Raw genomic sequence first — 26,762 nt, 5'->3', positions numbered from 1 at the left:
TTTTATGATGCATCAAAAAGGTGCAAAGTTACCTGCAAATATTCTGCAAACTTATTTTATTTCTGTAATTTCCATATCCAAGTATTTCTTTATAGTTTGTGTTAATTTGACTGTTGGATCTCCTGTGGTAAATGTCAGAAGTTGAAGGGCATATCACTTTATATTATACCTTGCCACATTATACTCTGCCACACTACAAATAACCTTCCTTATCTTTCAAAAGGCTAGCAAATACATTTACTCAGCAATCTTCAGGATAATTGGAGGCTTCAATCTTTATTCAGGTCAATAAAGATTAGGTAAGCTTTTTTTTAGAGAGATGTGACACAAAATTATGACAACACAGCATCTGAAATATAACGGATACAGACAAAAACCAGATACATATACAAGTAGATTTTGCCAGCACTATGCTAATTAATGTGCATTTTTATAGAATTCCAACCTATAATAAGTGACATGTCATTCCATTAGGATTATGAACATTCCATTTAGAAAGAGACCTTCGTCTATCGAAGTTTAACAATCTTCCAAGGAAATTTTGCAGAATGGTTTGGGATTGCCAGTATCAGCACAGAGGAAATGGGGATTTTTATAGCTGATTGAAGAATGAGCTATTTGTTAATTTGCTCATGGAAATTGTAAAGAGTAATCATCCCATAGATTTGAATTTAGCTTTTATCCCTTTTTGTAGCTCAGTACTGCAGACAAAATGTCTTAAGTTTTACAACAGTGCATAGAGCGGCAGTGAAATATAACATAATAGCAAAAGCATACTCCAATCAAAGGAAATGCATTGTTGTGATATGGGTGGGTTTATTGCAACTTGGAGATGAAGGATTAGTAGGTATTGTTTGCAGAGGAGATTGTACCTAGGGAAAGACAGCACTACTGGAGAGGAATCCGAGTTTTGTTGGAACTTGCAAATGGAATGTGTGTTTTGAAGTTCTGAGTGATTTCTGTTTCTGCTTCCCATGGGAGAGCCAGTAGGTTTTTGCAAGGCTGGGAGGTGAAAGGGACTCCTGGGGGATGGAAGCAAGATGGGAAGCATCACAGGGTTGGGAGAATCAGAGAAGGTCCAGCAAAAGACGGCTTGGCAAAAACTGTAGAGTTAAAATGGTGTTTGTGTCTTGAACAGTGAAATAAACTTTGGCTGTCCAGCAGCTAGATTGGTGAATGCTACGAAGAAATGATGTGAAGTGTAGTTAAATGGTGGGCACCGCGGTATTATAGCTTGGGGCAGAGGTCAGAGTTCAATCCCAGCATCCTCTGCAAAGAATACCTGTGCATCCTCATGTAGAATGCGCATGTTTTCTCCATGTCCTTGGGTTTCCTGTCACAGTCCAAAGTAGATTAATTGGTCATTGTAAATTGTCCTGTGTTTTGTTTAGAGTTAAATCAGGGTTGTTGGGGGTTGCGAGGCAGTGCAGCTTGAAGGGTTGGAAGGGCCTATTCTGTGTTGTATCTCTAAATAAAAAATAAAAGCCCTGTGTGTGTGTGTGTGTGCTGTGCCTGAACACAGATCTTGCATTCTGCCATCAGTGGGGGAGGAGGCATTCCTGCAATTCTGCTTTAGTAGTGTTTGGAAACAGGGAGGTGATCCCAATGCTGAGGATCAAGTGAGTGAAAGGTTCATGGAAATGGGTGTTCTGACTAAACTGGACTGCTTCCATCCATTCTTCTGCATTTTATTTTAAGCCTCTTTTGTACTAAAGATCTGTTTGTCACCTCTATACACAAAGGAAGGTTTAATTGCAAACCACTCCGAGCAGTTTTAGGTCATGGCTGGGCTACTGGCACATGACCTCACCATTAGGATGACCTCTGTCCTGTGATACGTGAACTGCGCGGCTAGCAAATATGGGCAACAAACCCGTGATTATGATCATCTCCTGCAGGGGTCAGTCCTGAGCTACGAGTCGTCTCCCTGGAGTTACACAACCTTTCACACAGTCCAACTGATTCTGCAATCTCTTGTTCTTAAAAAAAAACTAAACACTTTCTACCCTCTCCCAAATGTGGCAAGGTCATCTGATATGCAAGTAAAATGCTGGGTGATAATTGGTTTATTGCAACTGAATTTTCAAAAGATTAATTGATTACACACATAATTTGTAATCAAAATTAATTTAGGATGACCCAAGAATAAGATAAAAATGAAATGCATGATCTAAATTTAGGTCTGTAGTAAGTACTGGATTTTGTTTAAAGAGCAACAGTAAGGAAAACGCAAATAGCCACTGCTCCATTGTGAGAATTGGAAATGGGGAAATCAACCATTCAATTCCAGGGTCCTGCTGTATTAACCTCTGATAATATGTGTGCAGGCATACATATGACTAAGAGACTACTGCACTCTCTATCTTACTGACTAAAATGGCACCCTGACCAGTGCTGACATCTTCATACCTGATTACCCATGTATCACCAGAATGCTCAAAATATGTGACCACTTCATTTGATCACACCTTGGCCTTATAGAGAAATCTCCACACCATTCTAAGGCCAGAGTTTATTATATACCCGTGGTTGTATTTGTGAAGTGGTAGTGCTTGTGATACCAGTAGTGGGGAGTCCTTTTCTGCAACCGCTGGTGGTGACTTTAAACAACTGAATGGTTTACTTCAGGAGGCAAGTAAGTATTACTGCATTGGGCTGGGACTGCAGTTACATACTGTACAGAACAGGCTGGGTAAACCTGGTGGATTTCTCTCTGAAAGACCATCTGTGAACTTGTGGCATCTTGTAACAAACTGATAACTCCAATTATAACAGCTGTTTTTATAATCAAATTGTTTAAAAACTATTCTAACTGAAATTTTCTAATGTCTTTATGAGATTTGAACCTAATTATCAATTCTGCCGAGGTTAACAATATGCCGTTTACAGTGTGCTAATGCATCTTGCTGCATGCCTCACATCTCTCCTTCAAAATCACTGCTTTCACCATCCCCTGGTCCACACTATGAACTCCAGTCTCAATTGGATAACTCCCCAATTGAACCCATCTTTTCCATCCCTCTGCTGAATTCACTATCCTCCTTGAATCTTTCTCTTGATGAAAACACACTTCGCTATTTTCAAAGCACTCCACTGACTTTACTGTCAACCATGACACAGAGTCATAAGAGTTGGTGCCACACAGAAAGAAGCCATTTGTCGAATCAGGTTCGCATCAGCTCCTGGTCTAACAATCTAATCAGTCCCATTCCCTCACTCATTCTATATGGTTCTCTTGGGTACCTGTTCCAACCAAAATACTCATTGATTCTGTTTCCAACATCCTTACAGACAGTGAATTCTAGATGCCCCCTACTCTGAAATGGAAAAATATCTCATAAGCTTGTATTTTCCCCAAGATTTTAAATATGTGCCCACTGGTCCTTTAGCCATTTTCCTTACACTTAACGAAAAGAAAGCGGAAACAATCATAATCTAATGCACATCCTCTCAGTTTTCTTTGCTCTATGCAGAATAATCCCGGTTTCTCCAGTCTAATCTTCCAGTGCATCTGGAAGAGATCATCACGGGCCATACTGAAAAATCTTCTCTGCACTGTCCCTACAGACAGTTGGAGTCAAGTGACCAGAATTGCATGCAATACTCCAGATGTGATCCCTATACAGCTGTCGCCTGCTTTCCCTCAGAGTCAGCCACTGGCACGACTGCTGAATGGCTCTGAATACCTTTGTATCACTTTTCAGCAGTTATTTTTTACCTCTTTTTTCCACACACCAAATTTTGACTGTACAGTCTAGAGAATTCAGTGTTACAGATAGACTTTTAAATATCTAACTGTTGTTGGTATTCCATTTGCCCTTGTGTTTCTGCAACTGTTCATCTGCTTAACCATAGCCTCACCTGTACTGTGATGCTTCTACCTGATCCTATTCCGGTCATAATCAATAAATATCCAGACATCTATACAAAGGGGAAAGGAAGAGATATGCAGACAGGGTTTTACAAGGAGTCTTGGGAAGAGGAGTTGAGTACACTCATCAGCACAGACCAGTTCATGTGAATGATCAGTTTTTGTGCTGTAAACGTGCTTCAACTTCATGTAGATCCCACAGGCAAAGGATTCCTTTTTGTTTCCTCAAGAGCTCCCAGACTTGAGTGAATCTGTATTCTGAGTGCTAATTGGTTTAGCTATCCACCGACAGAGCTGTCCGAAAGTAAATTGAGTACTACTGGGTCTGCTCTTACCATCAAAGAGGTTCTTTACCCTGGGTCAATGTAGAATGTAAAAGGTAAACTGCAATGAAGGAAAAGCAAATATCTCATATGTCCCAACTCCCCAGCTCAACTACTATGAAAATATGACTTGAGACTTATCCACCAGGATGGAGGTAATCAATTCATTGCTTCTCGGCCCAACAAATAAATTTCTTTCCTAGGCTTCACTTTCCAACCCAGCCCATGCACAACTAACCTGCTGACCAAATTCTCTTCAAGGCCTTCATGCCATATGATACTGTCACAGTTGTATTAACCTCTCATGCCATTAATATTCTCCTCAAAAATCCATCCTCAACCTCTTTCCAAAGTCATTAAAGACGTTATTGTCAAAACTGTTATTCTCCGCTGCTTAATTCTCTCCAATTAGGACTCAGCTCAACTAGGCACTGTAACAAATCAAAGTTATTAATGATATATCTTTGTGAATGTGATAAATGATGAATCCTTGTCACCTTTCTAAACCCTTGGATGTACACCATACCCTCTTCATAATAATTCCTTTTCTTGGTTTTAATTTCTTCATGAAATCTAACTTTTCCATAGTTGGATTAGTCATGAAGCACCCAGAAATTGGTTCTCCTTTCTATCAGCATGCTGCCTCCTGCTAACATAATCCAAAGATGAAGTGTCACCTGCTACATCCTGATGACTACTTAGTAACACTAGTTGTTTAATCTGTCCACTGTTTCTGCGTTGCCAGACTTATTACGGATCATCAAACTGCTGCTAAGGAAGAAGGGATAATGTGTTTGATTACTCATGCTATTAATTCTATACCTCTTTAATAGTCACTATCTTGGTTGTAAAAGTATGGTATAACTTTGATGTCCTACTTAAGCCAAATTTGTCCTGCTATTCTAATATATTTTTCATCAGAAGGACAGTCTTCATTTTATTGGCTCTCCCTTGACTGTCAAAATGCTCATCTATGCCAGTTACAACACAAAATCCAATGATTCAAATATTCTGGCCAACTCGCATCCTCTCTTTTCTCTAAGTACCTAATCTGTTCCTAGCTGATTCTCAACTACACTCCCCACTTTCGTTCTTACTGACCTAAGCTGTCTCTCCATCTACCACAGTAATTTCAAGCGCCTTGTTGCATTTTAATTGGCCGATGGTTTAATGACCCTACGTTTGTAACCTCCTCCAAACCAACAGTAATCTACCTCTCATCCAGTAATCTCCATACTGGAAGCTGGAGGAACTCAGCAGGTTGGGCAGCATCCATGGAAACGTTAACTGCTCGTTTCCACGGATGCTGCCCGACCTGCTGAGTTCCTCGAGCTTGTTGTATGTGTTGCTTTGACCCCAGCATCTGCAGTGTACTTTGTGTTTATTAATATCCGTACTGGCTTCTGTGCAATCTCTTTCTCTTTGCCTTTTTCATGGGCAATCATGTCTTTCTCCAATAAAACTGCATCACTGCTAAAATCATTTGGTTCTGCACCAACTTATGAGTATTTTCACAAACCTCAAACATCTTCCGATATTCTATCCACCAGACTGTTCTTTTGATTGATTTAGTTGCTTGGTCTGAGAAGCACTTAGGGACTTTAATAAATGAGGGAACCCATAGATAATATATATGGATTGCATCAGGCCTGGTGCTAGTGGAATAATGTTAAAAAGACTGATTAATTCTCCAGGTGTATAAAGGCAAGAAGGTAACAGAATATGTCTGACTGTGTCAGCTACAACACAGCAGGCAGCGGTGTCTGAGAATCCAAATGAGCTATCTTCTGGGCTTACACCTGTGTCTGAGAGTCCCTGGAGAAGAAGCACAAGATATCCACGAGTACAATGCAGGATTTTTGGGAGCCGTGGGTGCCACAGGGTCCCAAGTACATTCTGGATAGAGGTGACTGTGTTATAATTTGGAACTGTAAATCATGTGAATTATGGAATATTGTAGTATGGCAATAATGTGATGTTGCGATCAACAAATAAATGTCCTTCTGAAAAGGGGAAATAAAGTAATTATTTCTTGATGTATCTTAGTGTTGCCAGTCCATTTAAAATAATCATCATGACAAAACTGATGATGGAATGCTATCAGCCTAACCTCTTTCAGTGGCTAGAATGTCAAAATAACTTAATCTCAGCAGTATCCAGAGTGAGCGACTGGAAAGCATTTAAATACCATCTAAATAACAATTTGCACACTTGGATCTCCTTATGTATGTGTGGGTGTCTAACTAGTGGCAGAAAGAGAAAAAAAAAATGCAACTTTGTCACCAAGAGTCCAAACGTTGTCAGCCACACACGTCTCCTGTTTTGAAGACATGAATTTATCCTGGAACACTCTCCCCCAGGTGATGGGATCCTTTTGGTATCTCAGGCAGGAGATCGTTGTTCAATTCAGAATCACTGTGATCTGTTTCAGGTGGGTAACTGACAGGGACATGCAGTGCAAGAGTTCTCTCAATGCTCTGATTTTCTCTCCAGTGACAAAAACACTGACTGTTTCTAAACTTGTGCTGCTATCACTAACCAGCTCCAGGTTTACCTATGCATTGAAAACATTCAATAGAATAACAGGGAATCCTGAAATCAACTTAAAAACGATCTCACTAATAATTTAAATTGTGTCGTTATTTTCATTTTAAGACAATATAATGTAAAGCCCTACACTTCACATGTGAAAGCTATTTGGCAAGTTTTGTTTTAATGTAACAATTAGAAGACAAAATTGCAGGTAAGCTGCTTAAAGGGCTGATCTCTCCCTCAAGTATTTTATTTGCAGCCCGCTCCCGCAGACCGCACAGCTGTGCTTCAGGATCCCTCAGGCCAATGCAGGTGGGACGGCCAAAATTCCAGCAGCACCGTCTCAGGCACAACTCTGCTTTCTGTAACTGTGCCAGACACATCGGGCGTTTGCCAAGGAAAATCCAGGCAAAAGGTTTTCAAAACATGCAAATGTGAGGGCCAGTTTGAGAACACAAGGTGAAGTGAATCGGTACATTATCGAACCAACTGCCATCAGGTTGTAAAAACAAGACAAAAAGCAACTTTGCACTGACCTGTCCCTACTGCGCCTTGAAGGGAAAGCTGCGTTACAACCTCCAACTGTGCACATGTGCATCTCCTTTAGATGCACATTTTTGTAATGCAATTTAACACTGTAAGAACTTTTAAACACCTTCTTGCAGACAAAGCAATAGTTAGGATTAGAAGTACCCTGATTATCTCCCTTATCGGCATCTGGCTGTGGACATGTGCAGCCATTCACCGCTGGGCTGTCAAAGCACAGTGATCTGGCCCTCTGCTGTATTAAAGCCCTGCCGAAGTCTCCATTGATCAGACTGTGTTGCACTTCTTTATAACTGTTCATCAGCACGTCTGCCTGCAACCAACCTTCGGATTTGGGTAACAAATTCTTGCCAATGTCCGTTTCACCCTCCCTTTGCTCGTCCCCAAAGGATGAAATTATTACAGTTTTGGCTTTCACGTAAGCATCGCCATTCTCCAAGTGGTGAGGATCACTGCCTGATTTTCCATTGGAATTTGCTCGGGCATCCGTGGCCATCTCGTCTTGTCGTCGTACTTTGGGGTCCTGTTCCTCCATGTCAGACAAATAACTTGCACCACTTTCTGTATTTTCCAAGTCATATTTCATGCTCTTGAACTTATCACTTCTAAATTGTGCAGCCATATCACAGTTAGAAACTCCACTCTCAGAATCTTCCAGTTCCTCCATCGTTTCCTTCTCAATTTTGACAGGCATGCTAGATTTTCGGGACTTCTTTTTTGGCGCAGGATCTGCAATTGGCTCTCTTGCTGTAAAATGCTCTTGGAATGAAGGAGCTGCATTTGGTAAAGATGGGAGCACTGCTTGTGGAATAGTGAGTTCTGTCGGTGTGACCAGACTGCGATAGAAGGGGAAAACTGGCTGGACCGTCTTCAGGTTCTGAAAGGCTGCACTGTGCCCTGGGTTCGCTATGCTGATCTGAGCATTACTCTGAACATTTGACTCTGCAAGGGGGTTATCAAATCCTGCGAGAGAATGGGTATCAGAGCCAGAGCAGTTGCTGGTATCAAGCCTTTTATCATTGACTTGGATAACCGTGGACAAAGAGCAATTTCTCAGATCCTTGTCCCGATTGTTTTTCATGGTTGGCATATGAAGCCTGGGATTGGGGTTTGAACTGTGGCGATTGCGACTTCGCAGAGAACTGAAAACCATATTACAACCCTCAACAGTGCACTTATGTTTAATTTTCAGGTGAACGGCGTTGTAATGAATCTTCAACGTGCCTTTGTCGTAAAAGGTCTTCTCACACGCACTGCAGTAAACGCGCCCCTTGGTAGTTAGACTGCCTGACTTTTCCATAGACTTGACCCTGGTGGTATGAGAGGGCTGTTGTGCTTGCTCAAGCTCTGGGTTGGGTGTAACACTTAGTGACGGGGATGTCACAATGCTAGAGTCATTGGTGGAGTCATTTTTTACGTCTAGGTTGATCCTATCTTGGGAATTCTGACTACTTTCTTCAGCACTATGATATGAGTCAGCACCAGGACTTGTCAGAAAACTCTTGCTGATGGGAATTGGAATTTCTTGCTTGGTTTCCCTTGCCTTCTCTTGAAGTTGATCAAGGAGGAAGCTACTGGGAGAGGTCCCTAACAGAGGCATTGGAATAGGATTAAAAAATTGGAAGGGCAGCATAAAAGCCAGGTTGTTGACAATTTTCTCGAAGTGATGAATACTGCTTGGATTTACTTTTTCCGAATGCGTGGACAGACTGGGATTTCGAGTTTGATTGCTACTTTCTATAAATGCTCTGATATCAGAGTTACTCTTGGAGGATGGAACAACAATGGCATTTCCTTCCTTTTCTTGAATTGCCATAAGTTCAACGATGGACTTTGTTTCTCCGAAACGAAGGAACTGATGCAGAGACACCATTTCTTCATCGTATGTCATCATATTCCACCGATCAAGTACTTTTCCTGAGGCATCCTACGGCACAAAAATTAGTGTGAATTAAATCTCTCACAACTTAAATATGAATTACTTAATTATTAACTTGCTAAACATAGTTTTAGGTTTTCATGCTTGTTAAATTTCCAAATGTACTCTGGTGATGGGAAACGCGGGGAGTGAAAGGGTCATATTCAAATACTGCAGACTTTTTCCCTAATACATGTTGGCATTCAGTCTTATTCTCAATCATCAGTAGGAACTCTTAAAAGAATGTAATCATTATAGCAGTTGCAGAAGACGATGGCCCCTTTTTATATAAACAGACAGATTAGCCAGTTTTCAAACATGCTAAATGACAATTGATCCAAAAGTTTTGCATATCGTATAGAAAGCAAGTTTTGTTTCAGTTAGATGGCATCCTTTCAGTCTTTATTCATGCTACAGAGCAAAGCTGGAAAAAACAAGGCAAAGGCACAATCAAGTCAGTTGTATCACACTTTTATTGTATCTCTATCTGTTCCTTCTATGATCATTAGTGCACTAGTCTTAGGCTTTCTTCAAAGCTACAGCAATGGGGAGTGGTCAAATGGAAAAGAAGTGAAATATGATTTTATTGGAGAAGAACAAGAAGCAGTTACATTCCATCCAACACCATGATATTTCATTAGGGTTGGGATTTGCAACCGCAAATACCATTTACTTGATGCGCTGAATTGTCTAATTCTGCTCCTGTGTCTTACGGTCTTTTTTTGTGTCCTAGTCTTATTTCCTTCAATTGCATTGATAATCTGTCGATCTCTGTTCTGAATAGAATTAATGACTGAAGTTCCAGACCCATCCAGGGTAGAGAATTCCCACTTTCTCAATTAAAATACTTCTCCTCAATTCAGTCCTACTATTTTGAGTCTCTGAACTTCTTAGCCAGGAAAAGCATCCTTCCCACATCTTTTTTTGAGGTTATTTAAAAATATATACTATATGCTGCATTGAAGTCACCTCAAAGTTCAGAGTAAATGTATTATTAAAGTACATATTTCAGCATACGCTGCCCTGAGATTCATTTTCTTGCGGGCATTCACAGTAGAACAAAGAAATACAATAGATTCAAAGAAAAATGACACACAAAGACTGACAAACATCCAATGTGCAAAAGAAGACAATCTGTGCAAATACAAAAAAAAAATCATTCCTTCGAACTTCTAAGAATCTCAATCTTCAAAACTCAAAAGATATGAAATGTGCACATTCTAAGAATCTCATTCTTCTAAATTCTAAAGATATCAATTGTGCACAATTTCTTCCTCGGAACCAGTCTGATAAATCGACATTGGACTCCATCAATAGCAAATACATTCTCATTTTATAGATAAGAAGATTAAAAAATAGTACACAATACTTGATATATAGTCTCGCCAAAGCCGATATAATTGCAGAAGGCATTTTTAGTCTAGTATTCAAAAACCCCTTGCAATAACCAAGAACATGCCTTTAACCTCCCCAATTGCCTGTTGTACTTGCATGAGAACCTTGAGCTTTTAACATCAACATTTCCTAAAGTCTCACCATTACATAAACTCATGAGAAAGAATTCCTCATAGATCAAGTCCATCCAAAACACAACTGATATAATTTTCCAACACATACTTAAATAAACTGCAAATCAAATATACATTGTTAGCTTGTTGAAGATGCAGAGTTACACTAATTTAGAAGGGGACAAAGGAGAGAAGTTGAAAGTAGAGACACATCATGGCCTAGGGCTGCACTGAAGATGGAATAGGGGCAGGCAGGGAGAAAAAGTCCACAGCAAACTAGCATTGAATAATTAAGAACATGCAAACTGTGGGGCAGGGAAGGATGCTAGAATTTGGTGGAGGTTGGGGGGGGGGGGTTGCAAACTTAAAATAAGGAAGAAAGCTTTATAATTAGTCACATCAAATTGGCTGAGGGAATAGGAAATCAGTCAAGTTTATTGTCATTTAACTATGTACTGTACATGCATACCACCAAATGAGACAATGTTTCTCTGGACCAGGATGTAAAGCACAGTAGTACAGATAACACACTTTTAACACACAATAACTTAGGAAAGCAAGAATTAAATCTACAAATGAATTATGCATAGATATAAAAGTGAAGTGTATAAATTAAATATTGTAGGGTACAGTACAAATTTTCCAGTGACACCGAACACCATGCGGCAGGGAGTTCAGAAGCCTAACGGCCAGAGGGAAAAAGCTGATTGCTATCATGACCATTCTTGTTTTTATGCATCCGAGTCTCCTGCCTGATGGCGGAACTTCAAAAAGGGATGCTGAATGGATGTGTGGGATCCTTGGTAATACTAAGTCTTTGGGCAATTCACGGTAGAAACAGGGAAAAATGAAATTTCTGCAAGAAGGGGTTTGGAAATTGACAAAAAAAAAGTGAAGTTTATTCTAGATTGAGATTAAGAGTGGGTCTGGTGGCATTGGTCTCGTTGTTTATCAGAAATTGATAAGTGAGGCTATTGAGCAATTCAATATTCTTCGCTGATCCCTTCTAAAACGGCGGGGGGGGGGATGTAAGGAGGGGGTTGGAACTGCAGCCACTCTTTCCTGAGGCTTTGATATCCTTTCCTGGGGCTGTTGCAGTCGTGTCAGCAATTCTGCGAAGCTTCGTCATCCTTACACTGTGAAACTGAACACTTTATACAAAATGCAAGAGTTAAATAGGAAAGCCCACTCATCGCTGTGTTTCCTTGCCCATCTACTGCACGGGGTGTGTAGTCCTTCAGCCTCATCCAACACAACCTTTGACAATCAACAATCATTTATGTAGTGCACTCACTGCAAAAGATCCTGGAAATATTATTGATGTTGTCTGTGTTGAAGTGGTTCTGAGCCATAATTTGTGTTCAGCATGTCTGCTGTAATTTTATATCCATGGATTATAAATCCTTCAGATAAATATTTCAGTATATAACATAGTTTAACTTCAGTGTACAAAAGCTGGAGAGCTTTTTCTGCAGAATGTAACCCGCACTAGAAAGGTTGTAGCTGAAAGGAGGAACAGGAATAATGAGTGGATCAGGAGGCGCTTTGGCCATGAGCTTCAGTGACGGAGCCAGGAGACAAAGAAAGGTCAGTGCTTGGATCATCATCTCCAGGACCTGGTGCTGAAGGAAGCTCTCATCAGTGTACATGCCAACAAATTTCACCTCCCAGAAACTGCACAATTTTATTTATGGGCTGCTTCATGCACTGTACCTCCACAGGTCACCTGGCAACAGACCTGTCAATCAACATTCTTATCATGTGCCTCCACCACACACTCAGCCTCACTTAAAGTTTCATAAAGCATTCTTTGACAGTACATCCATTGTCATCTATATTGTTATTTGCCATGTTTCTCCTCCTCTTCATATGCCGCCTGCTGTTATTGCACAGTGGGCAAACGCTGTTCTCCAATAATAGCCAGATCATAGACAATTCAGCAGGAAACAATAAAGAGGAATCCCACTTTAAAGTGCACCGCAGGCACTTGGAGTGCTTCAGGCAATGAAGCCTATGTTTCAGCTCCTGGTAACCCTGTCAGATATGCTCATCTTTCCAATAAATGGTTATGGTACACATAGCAAATGTACACATAGTACCTGCTGCTGCTGCCCGAAATGTCGACTGTTTACTCTGTTCCCTAGACGCTGCCTGGCCTGCTGAGTTCCTCCAGCACTTTCTGTGTGTTGGTAAGAAACTAAGGACCATTGTTCCTTTCACCTCTACCCGCTGAGCTATGGGATTGTGACTGGGGAGCTGCCTGCAGAAGTTGCCACATTTCAGTGACCATTTACTTCAGAATCATAGCTCCTAGTGCTGCCTCCAGATAACCCTTGTCTAGAACCCTCACCAACCTCCTTAGGAAGACTGCCCTGCCTCATCTCATCACCCTTCCCTGTTCTTAATCTTGATGGAGCCCTTTGCTTATGCGACTTGTACTTTAATCACCTTAATTCCATTCCAAGAATACCCAAACAAACCTGTAAGCATTTATGACCTCTCCAGGGAACAGTGGAAATTTGATACAAGGATAGATCATTATGGGGTTAACTTGCTCATGGAGATTTGAACAAGAAATTGAAATACCTCATTGTGGAATATTCCTATCCATATTGCTGCATGCAACTCTCTGGGCATTTTGACAAACAAAAGTATGTGTTGTGCCTCTTAACCTTAGAGGAGCTCTCAGGAGAAATGATTGCTTGCTCGTCAGTATCCTGGTCTGTAGGAGGAAGAAGAGGAAAGGTCGCCAGGCCAGCAGGAGGGAATGGAGGGCATCAGATGATTGGTGGCTTATTACACACGTCCAAAACGATGATAATGAGGGGCCATTTCCACAGCAACAGGAGCAAAGTTGGCAACATGAGGAAGAGAAGGAGCAGGTGATAAGGCTAAGGCTAAGGATGGGGAGAAAGATTCCATCTCTGGGTCTGATTCACCTCCAGGGCCACTCCATACAACTTGATTATCCTTTGTTCCCTCCCCTTCCCTCTAGCTCTCTCTAGATGTTTCCAGCATCTCCTACTGTGTTTAGAGCTAGGATCACTGGAAGTGGATGACTGGAGCGTTAAATTACCAGACCACAAATGTCACTGATTTAACATCACCAAGCAAGTTTAAACTGTAGCAATCAGCAATTAAGACCAAAGACTAAACTATGAGGCAAGTACATTACTTTGGCACTGACCCTATTTAGAAGGTGTTTCACCCCATCCCCATACTTCAACAAAATGTGTTTCAAACTTTATCTTCAAAGCTATGTTTCTCAACTAGTAAAACTTTGAGATGAAAGAATAGTTCAACGATGTGTTTGATCGATTGCACTTGATCAAAACTTTTGTTTCTTAGTTAACTCTCCTTTCTTCATCATTTCTAGTTCCTTGGTCTTATTTGGTTATTAGCAGCCTTTCCATGAGCTCAAACAGCATTTATGCTGTTCTAAGTGAAAACAAATTTAAAAAAAAAGAACATGAAAGAATAAATGGACAAAGAAACACAAGAAGTGTGAATCTGAAGATATGTACAACTGCACACATCCAGATTCTCAGGAGATCTCCTACTATATTGGTTACGATGTAACAGATAATATGCTCTTTCATAAGAGCACGAATGTTAAACTTCACTTTGAATGAAATATGAATATTATGCTGCTGTGAGAGCAGTGTTTCCTCCTTGAAAACCACACAGTATAATTAGAAAACAGTCTTGTCTGTCAATCAGAGATTAATAGCTTCTGACCAGGACAATAGTAGATGATGACACTCAACATTTAATTGCATATAATTTTTAATTTAGAGCTAAATATCTGGCTTTTCTGTTTTGAAAGAAAATGTGCTCGTTTTCTGTGCTAATGAGGTATTTTCTGTTTATGGATGTAGTTCTCTGCCTGAATGACTAGCTTACATTGCAGGAAGAAACTGGCTTAAGGTTACCTGTAATTACGTAAGCGGCTTGATGGGCAGAAAAGTCACAAATATAGATACTATTTGTAGAGTCGAATTGGGTGTTGCAGTCAAACTTTCATTCCCTTGTCCGGCAGTTGCAAATTGTAACATGGCACCCGGACGCAGACCCACACTGACACTCGTTCTTGTGCGAATGGACAATACACACACACACGATGATACGCACGGTAACACAGCCACGCATATACACATGCAAACCACCTGCAGAATAACCCCTCTGAGTTTACAATGCATTTAATTGTTATTACTTTCCTGTCACTGAGGTTCACACTTGCATGTGTTGTGTTGTATTCACTACACTTGGGCCCAGCTCCCCAATCTGTATTTTCAGTAGTTTATTTCCTTCTCTTGTTTGCAGTCCCTTCCAGTCTGGTATCCCATAAAACACACAACCCTTCACAGAAACCCGTTGCTTATTAATGCAAGCAATTTGTAGTACGACAACATTTTGGCAAAGAATCTTAAATATAACGTCCATATATTTTAGATTAAATGCATAATAATTAGCAGATGGAAAGATGCTATAAACTACAAACGTCAGAAACTAAGAAAGCAATATCATGTTTATAATTTTTTTACATTCAGCTATTATTGGTTCTATATAATAAAATTATCTAAACCATCTTATAGAAAAACAGGAAAACCTTAAGACATGGGAGCAGAATTAGGCCATCTGGCCCTTTGAGTATGCTCTACCATTTGATCATTTATTTCCCCACTCAACCCATTCGCCTGCATTTTCCCCATAACCTTGTACGCCCTTACTAATCAAAAACATATCAATCTTCACATTTAATATACCCAATGACTCCGCCTTCACAATCATCTGTAGTAATGAGTTTGCAGTAGCATAGTGGTTAGCACAACACTTTACAGTACCAGCGATCTGGTTTCAATTCCCGCCACAGCCTGTTAGGAGTTTGTATGTTCTCCCCGGGACCATGTAGGTTTCCTCCGGGTGCTCCGACTTCCTCCCACAGTCCAAAGACATACTGGTTGGTAGGTTAATTGATGATTGTGAATTACCCCATGGCTAGGGTTAAATCGGGGGATTGCAGGGCAGTATGGCTTGAAGGGCCAGAAAGGCCTATTCCACATTGTATCTCAATAAATACATTTTTAAAAATGAATTCCACATATTCACCACCCTCTGGTCCTAGACTCTCCCAGTATTGGAAACATCTTCTCCTTATGGCCCCCATATAATTCCTTGTCCCCTATATAATTCTAGCAAGACATCCTTAGACTTGTGCTCATACCCTTTTGCAATAAAACCCAGAAGATCATTGTTTTCCCAACCAGTTTGCTATTTTTACATGCTAACCTTCATTGGGTCGTTACACATCCACATCACCCAGAATATCACCACTTTTCGATCACTAGCTGTTCCACATAATTTTTCAACAACAACGGCCGACCTTTCATGTTATATTACACTGGCCATATCCTTGCCCATCATTTTGCCTGTCAATAGGCCCCTGAAGTATTTTTTCATTCTCCTCAAAGCCCACACTGCCTTCCTAACCAGAGAATTGGAAAGCCACAATTCTAGCACCACTCCAAGGGAAAGAAGACAAAAAGCAGGAAATCAGAGGCCAGCTGGATTAACAATGTCAATTAGAAAATGCTAATGTTACAGCAGGGCAAGCAGAATGAACATAGTTTCATAAAAGGAAAATTCCCCAATGCCATTAGGCTTTACAATTCTACCGCCAGGACTTAAGAACTTTTTAAAAGCTATTATTAATGCTTTTTGAGATAGTGATTTAGATGTATATCATATTTTTTTACTGAGTTAAGTATTGTATGTAATTAGTTTTGCTACAACAAGTGTATGGGACATTGGAAAAAAGTTGAATTTCCCCATGGGGATGAATAAAGTATCTATCTATCTATCTATCAATCAAATTTCTCACATTTCTCTGGAGCCCTTTGAAAAGGCGAGGTGGAAAAATGGAAATGTAGTTTATTTGAGCTTCCAGAAGCCATTCAGTAAGGAGCCACATAAAAGACTGCTGCACAAGAGAGCACCAGACCAGGGCGATTTATTGGCAGGGAGGGATAGGGACTGGTGTAGGTAAACTAGCAGAAATATAGAATTGGGCTGAGTGGGTCATTTTGAGTTTGGTAATCATAAGCTTGTACTAAACCACAGTGATTGGTACTGAGAACTCAACTGATTATAATAAACATTAATATATCAGAAAAAGATCAAAATGTGGAGGATGACTAATAATATGGAAATATACGAAGTTACCTGCTTTGGCAAGAAGAAGAAAATTACTGTTTAAATGGACTGGGACGACTAAATGTTAAGATAAAAAGGAATCTGGAATCCCTCAAGTCTTTTTTGCATAAAGATGTTAGTGTGTGGGTATAACATGTAATGAGGAAGGTGAATGGAAAGGTGGCCTTATTTGCATGGGGGGGTGGGGGTCCGGATTATAAAGATAGGGAAATTTTGATTTCCCTATCCATCGAGGGACCGATGAAATTTCATTGTAGAATTTGTGTTTCTATATTTATGGAAGGTTATGTTTATATAGAATGCAGTGAATATTCACTGGGCTGATTCCTGAGATAAATGTGATGAAATGAAACCAAAAGTTGAGTTTATTGTGCCTATGCTCAATGGATTTCAGAAGACGGAGAGATGAAACATACAAGATTTAAAGAGAAATGGCACAGCAGATGTTGAGATTATCCAGCATTCCGAGAACAGAATACAGAAGTTTCTGAAGAGGGGGACATTCACTTCAGATGGAAATAAGGAGTCAACTTTTCCAATTAAAGTTCAAAGTAAATTTTATCAATGCACAGATATGTCACCATATGCAACCCTGAGATTAGTTTTCTTGTGGGCATACTCAGTAAATCCAAGAAACATAATAGAATCAATGAAAGACCGCATTCAACAGTACAGACAAACAATTAATCTGTGAAAGAGAGCAAACTGTGCAAATACAAAAAGAAGAAATAATAAGAAGAAATAAATAGGCAATAAATATCTAGAACATGAATCTTTGTAATACTGTATGCCAGAGAAGCATGAAAGATAAGTTATTGCATTTATTGGAGATAAAGATTGACAGATATTTGAACTATAAGGGAGTCAATAGATTTTGGGAAAGGGCAGGAGAAGTACAGACCAAGATTCGTTTTGTTGTGATAAAACTGAATGACTAAGAAGTTTCAAGGTGCCACTTGTCTACTGCTGCTATTAGGGTCAACGTGGGAACTTTCAGATTTTTCAATAATCATTTTGGTAACTTGTGAGATGGTACACAGTTGTCAACACATACACAGTGTATGTCCATGTAGGACTGCTGCATGAACTGGTTTCTCAATATCATCCTGAATGTTACTTCACTTCTTTAAGTAATCATGGTCCAAGATCTCCAGCAATCATTGGAGAAGGTGTATATCCTTAAGGAAGCTTTTTAAGTACATCCTTAAATATTTTTCTCTGTCTGATTGGCAATCTCTTCCTATGACAGAGCTCAGGGCAGCATATCTCTTTCATGTGGCTGTTGTAGGGCACTCTAACAACGTGGCTTGTCTGACAGAGCCCACTGTGGGCAATTGGGGCCACAATGTGGGGCTGTGTTCCTTGGATTCTTTGGATGTATCTACAATTAAAGTACATTCCCTTTTCTTTTTCTCAGGAGGTTCATTCAGATGATCAAAGGAGAAACTCTAATAGACTCAACTCCTTCTGAGATAGAAACAACATTTTGAAAAGGACATCTGAACATCAGGATGTCCAGCTTCCAAAGATCAGATAACCAGCTTTCAACAGAGAAGCCAACATTGTTTCACTTAAATCTGATGTTGTCAAAAATGCTCTGGATCATTCTTATCCCAAGGAAAACCAGATGGAAAATAAATGTTTGAAGGTTCCCCTATTTATTGATGTCGAGTAGGAATTCTGAAGGAAGCACATTTTTCATTTAAAGATGCTTCAGGGTGAGCACCTGTATCTAATACAGCACATACTGAAGTACTTTGTATTCTGTAAAGCATTATCCAGCAGTGGTAGCTGTGTTAGCAATTACAGGAATTTGGATCATCTTGGCAATGAGTTCTGGCATCATTTGCAGGTGGATAAACTGCACCAAGCTCATCCAATACAACCCAACATTTATTGGTAAATGATATTGGAAATACTCCCCCAAGCTTCATACATTTAACTTCACTGACGGTCTCCAAAAAAATTTGTGGGTTCTTTCGCTGTACCCAATGTGCTGTCATTGTCAAAGGCTATTTTGGATGTTTACAAAAATTCTCAAAAATTTTTGGAACTTAAAACCTGAACAAAGCCATTTCAATTTAGACCTTTAATGAAAATATTCACAAGGAACCCTGTTTATTGGCTTTCTTTTGACATTGAACTTTAATAATTGATAAGCAAACACAGTATTTGCTGAATTTGCAGCAACAAGCCACCAGATACTCCCTTGTGGTATGGGTCACAGCCAACTAGAATGTTAGATGTGTATATGGAGACTTATTTTATATATCGGAACAAAAATGTCTTGGTTCTGAGCAGTAAAGATTCAAAGTGGATTCAACTGAAACATGGCTTCATTCGCCACAACTGAATTTACAATGGATGAATTGAGGTCATGGCTTATCTGAAGAGCATGTTTCTATGAATGTCCCCTCCCCCCCAGTTTCTTCCCCTCTGTAAAGTTTATGAGATTGAATGATATCACAGCTACTGTCACTCGGAATAGTTAAGAAAGCCCTCAACAAGTAAAATTTACGAGGATACGCAAAAATCAGCATGAAATATTGTTTGGTTAATTTCCTAATGCATAACAATTTCATACACTACTGTTTGTTTATTAGACACATAGTACATCCTACAGAAACCTTAATAGAGACAGGTCTGGAACATGCTTGAGCCATGATTCACCAAGCCTGGCTTCTAAAGTTAAATCAAAAGTGCAGTTGAATCGAAAATGGCACCATGACACCAAAAAGAGAAAAAAAGTCTTGAGGTAGAAGAATTGTGCTTGTGTTCCTAGTGAATCTGGCAAGTTTAGTTCATGCAAATGGCAGATACAAACCAAAGTGGAGGTTTGAGCAACCAAGAAATATCTTATTGAAGTTGATGACAAAATGTATGTTTTTGTAGACCAAGTGATCCCTGCTGGAGATGAACCAAGTCTGGATGGTAAACCATTTGAGTATGAAGTTGTATTCACACTAGATCCACAGTATTCTTCAGGAAGTAAACTAACCATACTCAATCGTATCTGGTGAACAGTTCTGCTTTAAGTTCAGATATCAGCAATCCAAATGTTAATTTGACACCAAATCCTTTAAGGCAGGGGTTCCCAACCTGGGGTCCATGGACCCCTTGCTTAATGCTATTGGTCCATGGCATAAAAAAGGTTGTGAACCCCTGCTCCAAGGTCAGGAAAGCTCCAGAAACTGATTACTACATTATTCATTGAATATTAGTAGATACATGTCAAATGAGTAAAGTGGGTTTAGAGAAAACACATCTCTCGTGTTAGTTAATTCCATAAGTTCACCATTCACAAAGTGAAAGATTTCATGGCATCTCATTCCTATATTGCTTGCATGATCTCCTAACACTGACCTCTTTTTCTGGACACCCCAGCCAGGGAAAGATCTTTCAGACCAACACAGAGAATTTTCCAAGTTTGAATTAGGTTTATTTTAATATTCTTTTAGGCTCCAGTGAATAGAAAGCCAGTTGACATAGTCTCTCCTTATAAACATTCTCAGCATCCTAGGAATCAGCTTGGAGAAACTTTAACAGTAATAGCATTTTGAGTAAGAACCTATGATGTGTATCTTTATCAAAAGCTTTCTTACGAAACAAGTCCATCACCTCCACTGTCCTCCTCCCCCTTTATCTAATCTAGTGGTCCAATCCTCAAAAATCAAATAGTTTGTCAACCCTTCATAAATCAATGTTTTCTAAGGGGTTCCCTCCTACCTCAGATACTATTCCACAATCTTAGAATGCTGGGAAATAGTAACCAGAGCATTCACTGTTTCCATGGCTACCTCCTTTAGTTCTCAGGGATGCAAGATAATCAGCTCTGGGGCTTTATCAACTTTCTGTGCATTAATGGCTCCAGCATTACAACTTTACTAAGTTCATTTAGTTTTTCACCTTCATTAGAAGCTAGGTTCACAAACACTTTCAGAGGGTTACTCATGTCCTTTTCTATGAAGACAGATTCCCTGCCACAAGCTGATCAAATGTGCACAAACCAACCAAGGTGTCTTCTCATTGGGCAACAATTATCCTCTCACTTATGCCCTGCTGCTTTGGCTGCTCTCTCCACTAGATCCTCCAAATTCACACAAAACTAACCAATAAGCTTCAAGACCTTGGATTCAATACCTCCTTGTGCAACTGGATCCTCTATTTCCTCACTTGCAGACCTTAGTCAGATCGAATAGGCAACAACATCTCCTCTACGATCTCCATCAGCACAGGTGTACCACAAGGCTGTGTGCCTAGTCCCCTGCTCTCCTCACTTAGTATGTGTATCTATAAGGCTAAGCACAGATCCAATGCCATATTTGCCCATTTTCACCACTGTTGTAGGCTGATTTGAAGGTAGGAGGCAGAACGAATCAGCAGGTAGGAGACAGATGGAAAATCTGGCTGAGTGGTGGCACAACAACAACAACTTCTCAATATCAGCAAGACCAAAGAGCTTACTATTGACTTCAGTAGGAGGACACCGGAGGTCCACGAGCCAATCACCATTGGGGGACCAGAGGTCGGAAAAGTCAGCAACTTTAAACTCCTTCATTTCAGAGGATCTGTCTTGTTTCCAGCACATACCTGCCATTATGAAGAAAGCAGAGCATTGTCTCTACATTCTTAGAAGTTTGCAAAGATTCAGCATGTGTCGTAAAATTTTGAAAAACTTCAATAGATGTGTTGTGGAGAATATATTAACTAGTTACATCACAGCTGGTATAGAACAGAACAGAAAAGCCTACAAAAATAGTGAATTCGGTCCAGTCCATCATGGGCAAAGCCATCCTCCACCATTGACACATTGAGCGCGTCTACACAGAGTGCTGTTGCAGGAAAACAGCACCCATCATCAAGGAACTCCACCTTCTAGGCCATGCTGTGTTCTCACTGCTGCCATCAGAATGAAGGGACAGGAGCCTCAGGACTCACACCATCAGGATCAGGAAAAATTATTACCCTCAACCAGCAGGCTCCGGAACCAAAGGGGCTAACTTCACTCAACTGCACTTGCCCCACCACTAAACTGCTCCCACAACCTATGGACTCACTTTCAATGACTCTTCATACCACGTTCTCGATATTTATTGCTTATTTATTTATCATTATTATTATTATTTCTCTTTGTAGTTGCAGGTGGTTTCTCTTTTGCACGTTGGTTGTTTTTTCCAACCTGTTGGGTGTGGTCTCTCATTGATTCTATTGTGTTTCTTGTATTTATGTGAATGTCTGCAAAAAAAAAATGAATCGCAAGGTTGTATATGGTGACAACTATGTACTTTAATAATGAATTTACGTTGAACTTTGCACCGAAGAATTCCTGGCCATGATTGCCCAAAGTGAAGTACAGGCATTAGGGGTGGCATCAGGAACAGAAAAACCCCATCTGAGCAGTGGAAGGAGCAGACTACCTAACATCTACCTCCAGCCCTATCAGCCACGACCTGCCCTATCCGCTTGGCCTCAGAACTCAAAGAAACATGGTGAAAGCAAGTCACGATCAATTACTATGAATAGTAATAGTATTAATCTATTACTATTAACACAGTCAATAACAATGGCTTTTTAATGTGTTTCAGGCCTCTTGATTGCCAATGCCCATATAAATTTTTAATATATAGCCTTTGACCAGGAGAAAGACCTATTTGGAGCATTTTAGGTTTATTTTCCCTCAATCTCAACATGTGCCCACTTACCCTTATAACGACAATTTAGAGCAACAGTGCTGTCTCTTTATATGCTGAGGTAATTTCACCTTACCCTTCATAAGAAGCACAATCAGTGGATCTTTATAGGTTGTTCTTATACCTCAGGTTAAGAACTGGGTGAGTTTTAAGAAATTTTCCAAATAGACTCACGACTGGCATAAAATCACAGCTGCTAACAGACAGAAGAACTGCATCCAGGTCTTTGATGCATCGAGAGATTATGGTGAAACATTTCACACAAGAGCCCAGTTTTAACAAAATGGTATGATCCTGGTTAATTTTCTCAATCAGACCATGGCATTAAAAGCGTAAATAAAGTTAGAACATTGAATTTAAGAAATTGTGACTTCAATGCAATTTGTTGGATTCAGACCTTCAGGAGATTTTTTTTTGCTTTGAAGGAAAAATAGACAAACCACATGTAGTGTGCATTGCTTTGGGCACATCAATTTAGCTTATATAATTAACTTATGCATTAAGGAAACATAAAAAGGAAAAAATTTTCTTCAAAAATAAAACTATCTAAATCACTATGATGGGCCATGCATTTGTACTCTGAAAGAGAATCACTACACCATTATAGCTGATACATATTGCTCTTCCTTTTCAGCACCTTAAAGGGATTTCTCCGCTCTGCATGTCCCTGGCCACTTATTGGCCTCCCTAACCATGCCTTGTTGTAATTTATGGCACTTTCCTACGTAATCAAAGTTCACATTCAAATTTCAAAGTAAATTTATTATCTAAGTGCATATATGTCACTGGAACCATCATAGACTCAATGAAAGACCATGCCCAACTGGGCGGACATACAACCCATATGCAAACAACAACAAACAGTGCAAATAAAAATAAATGAAAAAAAAAACAATATATATCTACAGCATGAGATGAAGAAACTTTGAAAATGAGTCGATAGGTTGTGGAAACAGTTCAGTGATGGGGCAAGTGAAGTTGAATGAAGTTATTCCCACAGGTTCAAAAGCCTATTGGTTGAGAAGTAATAACTGTCCCTGAACCTGGTGGTTTGAGTCCTGAGGCTCCTGTATCTTCTTCGCGATAGCAGCAGTGTGGAGAGAGCATGAACATGAGAAGAGAGCATAACTCCTGATGATGGATGCTGATTTCCTGCGACAGCTCTCCATGTAGATGTGCTCAATAGAGGGGAGGGCTTCACACGTGATTTTCTGAACCGTGTCCACTACTTTTTGTGGATTTGCCATTGAATGGCACTGGTGTTGCCCAAACACGCTGTGATACAACTAGTCGATATTCTCCAGCATGTACCTATAGAAGTTTGTCAAAGTATTAGATATCATGCCGAATCTTCGCAAGCTTCTAAGGAAATAGAAGCGCTGCTGAACTTTCTCTGTAACTGCACTTTATGTGCAAGGACAAGGACAAGCCCTCTGAAATGATAGCAGGAAGCACAACACCCATCTTTTCACCTTGTGCCTTCCTACCATCTGGGCACCCAAACACTCTTTCCCAGTGAAACAGTGATTCACTGACGTTTCTTCCAATCTTTGTTTTGTAATTTTTTTTTTATTGAAGTTCATCATCAAACATTTCCATAAGATGAATTTCAGATATTGTGTGTATATATATATAATATAGTCATATATGCCACAAATCTCCACATAATATTTATTTGAGGTATACACTTATAGAAGAGAGGAAAGAAAGAACAAAAGGAGAAAACTATGAACAAGTAAGGAGTGTTCTTTATTTTTATACAACATATTCATTGATTCGTGAGGATAAAAACCAGGTCTATGAGGTGCTATGTAGTTAAACCATTTTTCCCAGTATGAATCAAATTGTTCCAACTTATGATTAACAGATGCTGTTATCTTCTCCATTTTGTAAATGTCCATTGTAATTTCCATCCATGCATTTAAGGTTGGGCTCTCCTGTGATAACCATTTCCTAGTAAGTCTTTTTACCAGCCACCAGCAGTATATTCATTAAATATTTATCTCTTTTCAACCATTCTTGAGGTATATACTCAAAATATGGTCTTATTTTCTAAGAGTATTTCACATTTAAAGATGTCTTGTAGGGCATTGTGTATCCCACTCCAATAGTCTTTGATAATGGGGCATTCCCAGAAAATATGATAATGGTTTGCATTTTGATCTCCACAATTTCTCCAGCAAACAGGGAGGTTACTATGATAATGGGATTTCTGAGGATGTACTAAAATATCTTATCAAATTTTTCCATCCGAACTCCCTCCATTTCTGTGAACTGGTACACTTCCATTGATACCTCCATATTATTGTCCATTCTTCCTCAGATATAATTATCCCTCCTTCTTTCTCCCATTTTGTTTTAATGTATGAAGTCGAATGTGTTTTAAGATTTGACAAACGCTTGAAATGATTCTACTACCATTATCTGAATTATATGCTTTTGTAAACAGCTCTATCAGGCATGTACTTGCCTTGGTCACATTTTTAACCATCCTATAAACATACTGTCGCATCTGCAAATACCGATAAAAGTCTTGTTTTTCTAATAAGTGTTTCTCTTTAAGCATTTCAAAACTGAAGTGTTCCTTCTTTCATTACATTGCAAAAAACTGTTATTCCTTTAGTTGTCCAGTCCTTAAATCTAGCATCCAGTTTATTTGGCATAAAATCCGAGTCATATGCCCACCATTTAAGAATTGCAATATCTCCCTCTAGTTTATATTCTTTTATAATAGTTTTCCATATTTTAAGAGTCCACTTCACCCATGGGTTATCAACAGTATTTATGTGCCATTGTAGGTTGTTATCAGCCAAAATTGCCTGTATGGGGATGGGAAGTACCCGCTCCTCAATGTTTTTCCATTGAGTGTCTTATGATGGGTTGCACCAACATATCAGAGTTCTCAACTGTGCTGCAAAATAATAATCTCCAAGAGAAGGTAGGCCCCATCTCCCCTTTTCCTTGACTAATTGCAAAGTTTTGAGACGAACTCTAGGCCTTTTACCTTGCCAAATATATCTTGGTAACATCTTGTCCAATTCATTGAATTGATTTTGGTTAATCTCTATTGGTAAAGTCTGAAAGAGATATAATAGTCTGGGCAGTATATTCATTTTAATAGACTCAATCCTTCAACTGAGACTAAAAGAAGGAATTAGGTTCCATCTTGTTACATTTTCCTTAATTTTTTTTATATATAGGCTGATAACTGCATTCTAATAATTTTGCCAAATCTTTTGGCATAATGATGCCCAAATATTTGGAAAAACTCTGTTTGCCATGCCCAGGGATATCTACTTTCAATTTCTCTTGGTGGGCTATGGTTATATGAAAATAATTGGGTTGATCTACGTTGATCTTGTATCCTGATAATTGACCATATGGTTCAAAGAATTTAGGTAAAGAGTATGTTGGTTGCCCTAGATTGATCAAAATGTCATCCGCGTAACAGGCCAATTTATGCTCTGTCCCTTTAATAGTATTTCCCCGATATCTTCAATTTGCGTTTCTTCCAATCTAATGTACTATATTTGCTTACAGTGTGGAGTGCTGAACAGTGGAGAATCAGTGCTGATTAAGTGATGATTTTATGAGCACCAGTGACCAGTCTGCATGCATATCCTGAGCTTTTGTCTGACCACTGCTTTAATTTCCCATTCCACTCCCACTCTGACCTATCTCTCTCTTGCTTCCTTCACTCTTACAGAGCCCCAATCAAAGGTTGAAGAAAGAACTTCATCTGCCATTTTGGCAAATTACAACCTTCATGGTCTTCTTTTGTGCCAAGGTTGATCCATGGCCTTCTCTTGAACCAAGATGAGGCCACCCCCAGGGTGGAGGAGCAACACCTTATATTATCTGAGTACCCTCCAATTTCCCCAAACTCATCCCCTCCCTTCCTCTATTCCCTACTCTAACCTTTTACTTCTGCCGAATTACACCTGCCGATTAACTTCCCCCTGGGTCCCCCACCCCTTCTCTTTCTCCTATTGTCCACTCTCCTCTTCTAGCAGATACTTTCTTCTCTAGCCCTTGACCTTCCCTACCCACCCAGCTTCATCTATTACCTTTCAGCTAGCCTCTTTCCTCTCCTCCACCTTTTTACTCTGGAATCCTTCCTCCTTCTTTCTCAGACCTGAAGAAGGATCTCGGCCTGAAACT

At 39.7% G+C, this 26,762-nt stretch overlaps 1 protein-coding gene across 7 annotated transcripts in view; it reads right to left on the bottom strand.

Moving 5' to 3' along the window:
• The window catches only part of bnc1 (basonuclin zinc finger protein 1), a 291,531-nt gene that overhangs the window by 1,753 nt on the left and 263,016 nt on the right, over positions 1 to 26,762 (bottom strand). For 6 of the 7 annotated variants that reach the window (XM_073033027.1, XM_073033022.1, XM_073033025.1 and 3 more), the window contains 2 exons: positions 7,263 to 9,199; positions 33 to 122 (listed from right to left, as the gene is read on the bottom strand). In XM_073033027.1, the coding sequence (XP_072889128.1) occupies positions 33 to 122; positions 7,263 to 9,199 (2,027 nt within the window). The remainder of the gene's footprint in view (positions 1 to 32; positions 123 to 7,262; positions 9,200 to 26,762) is intronic. The other variant, XM_073033023.1, reaches the window with a different exon arrangement.

The sequence above is a fragment of the Hemitrygon akajei genome, chromosome 30 (assembly GCF_048418815.1).
Source record: "Hemitrygon akajei chromosome 30, sHemAka1.3, whole genome shotgun sequence".
Taxonomy (NCBI): domain Eukaryota; kingdom Metazoa; phylum Chordata; class Chondrichthyes; order Myliobatiformes; family Dasyatidae; genus Hemitrygon; species Hemitrygon akajei.
The sequence above is the reverse complement of the archived record's forward strand: the minus strand, read 5'-3'. Positions and strand labels throughout refer to the sequence as shown.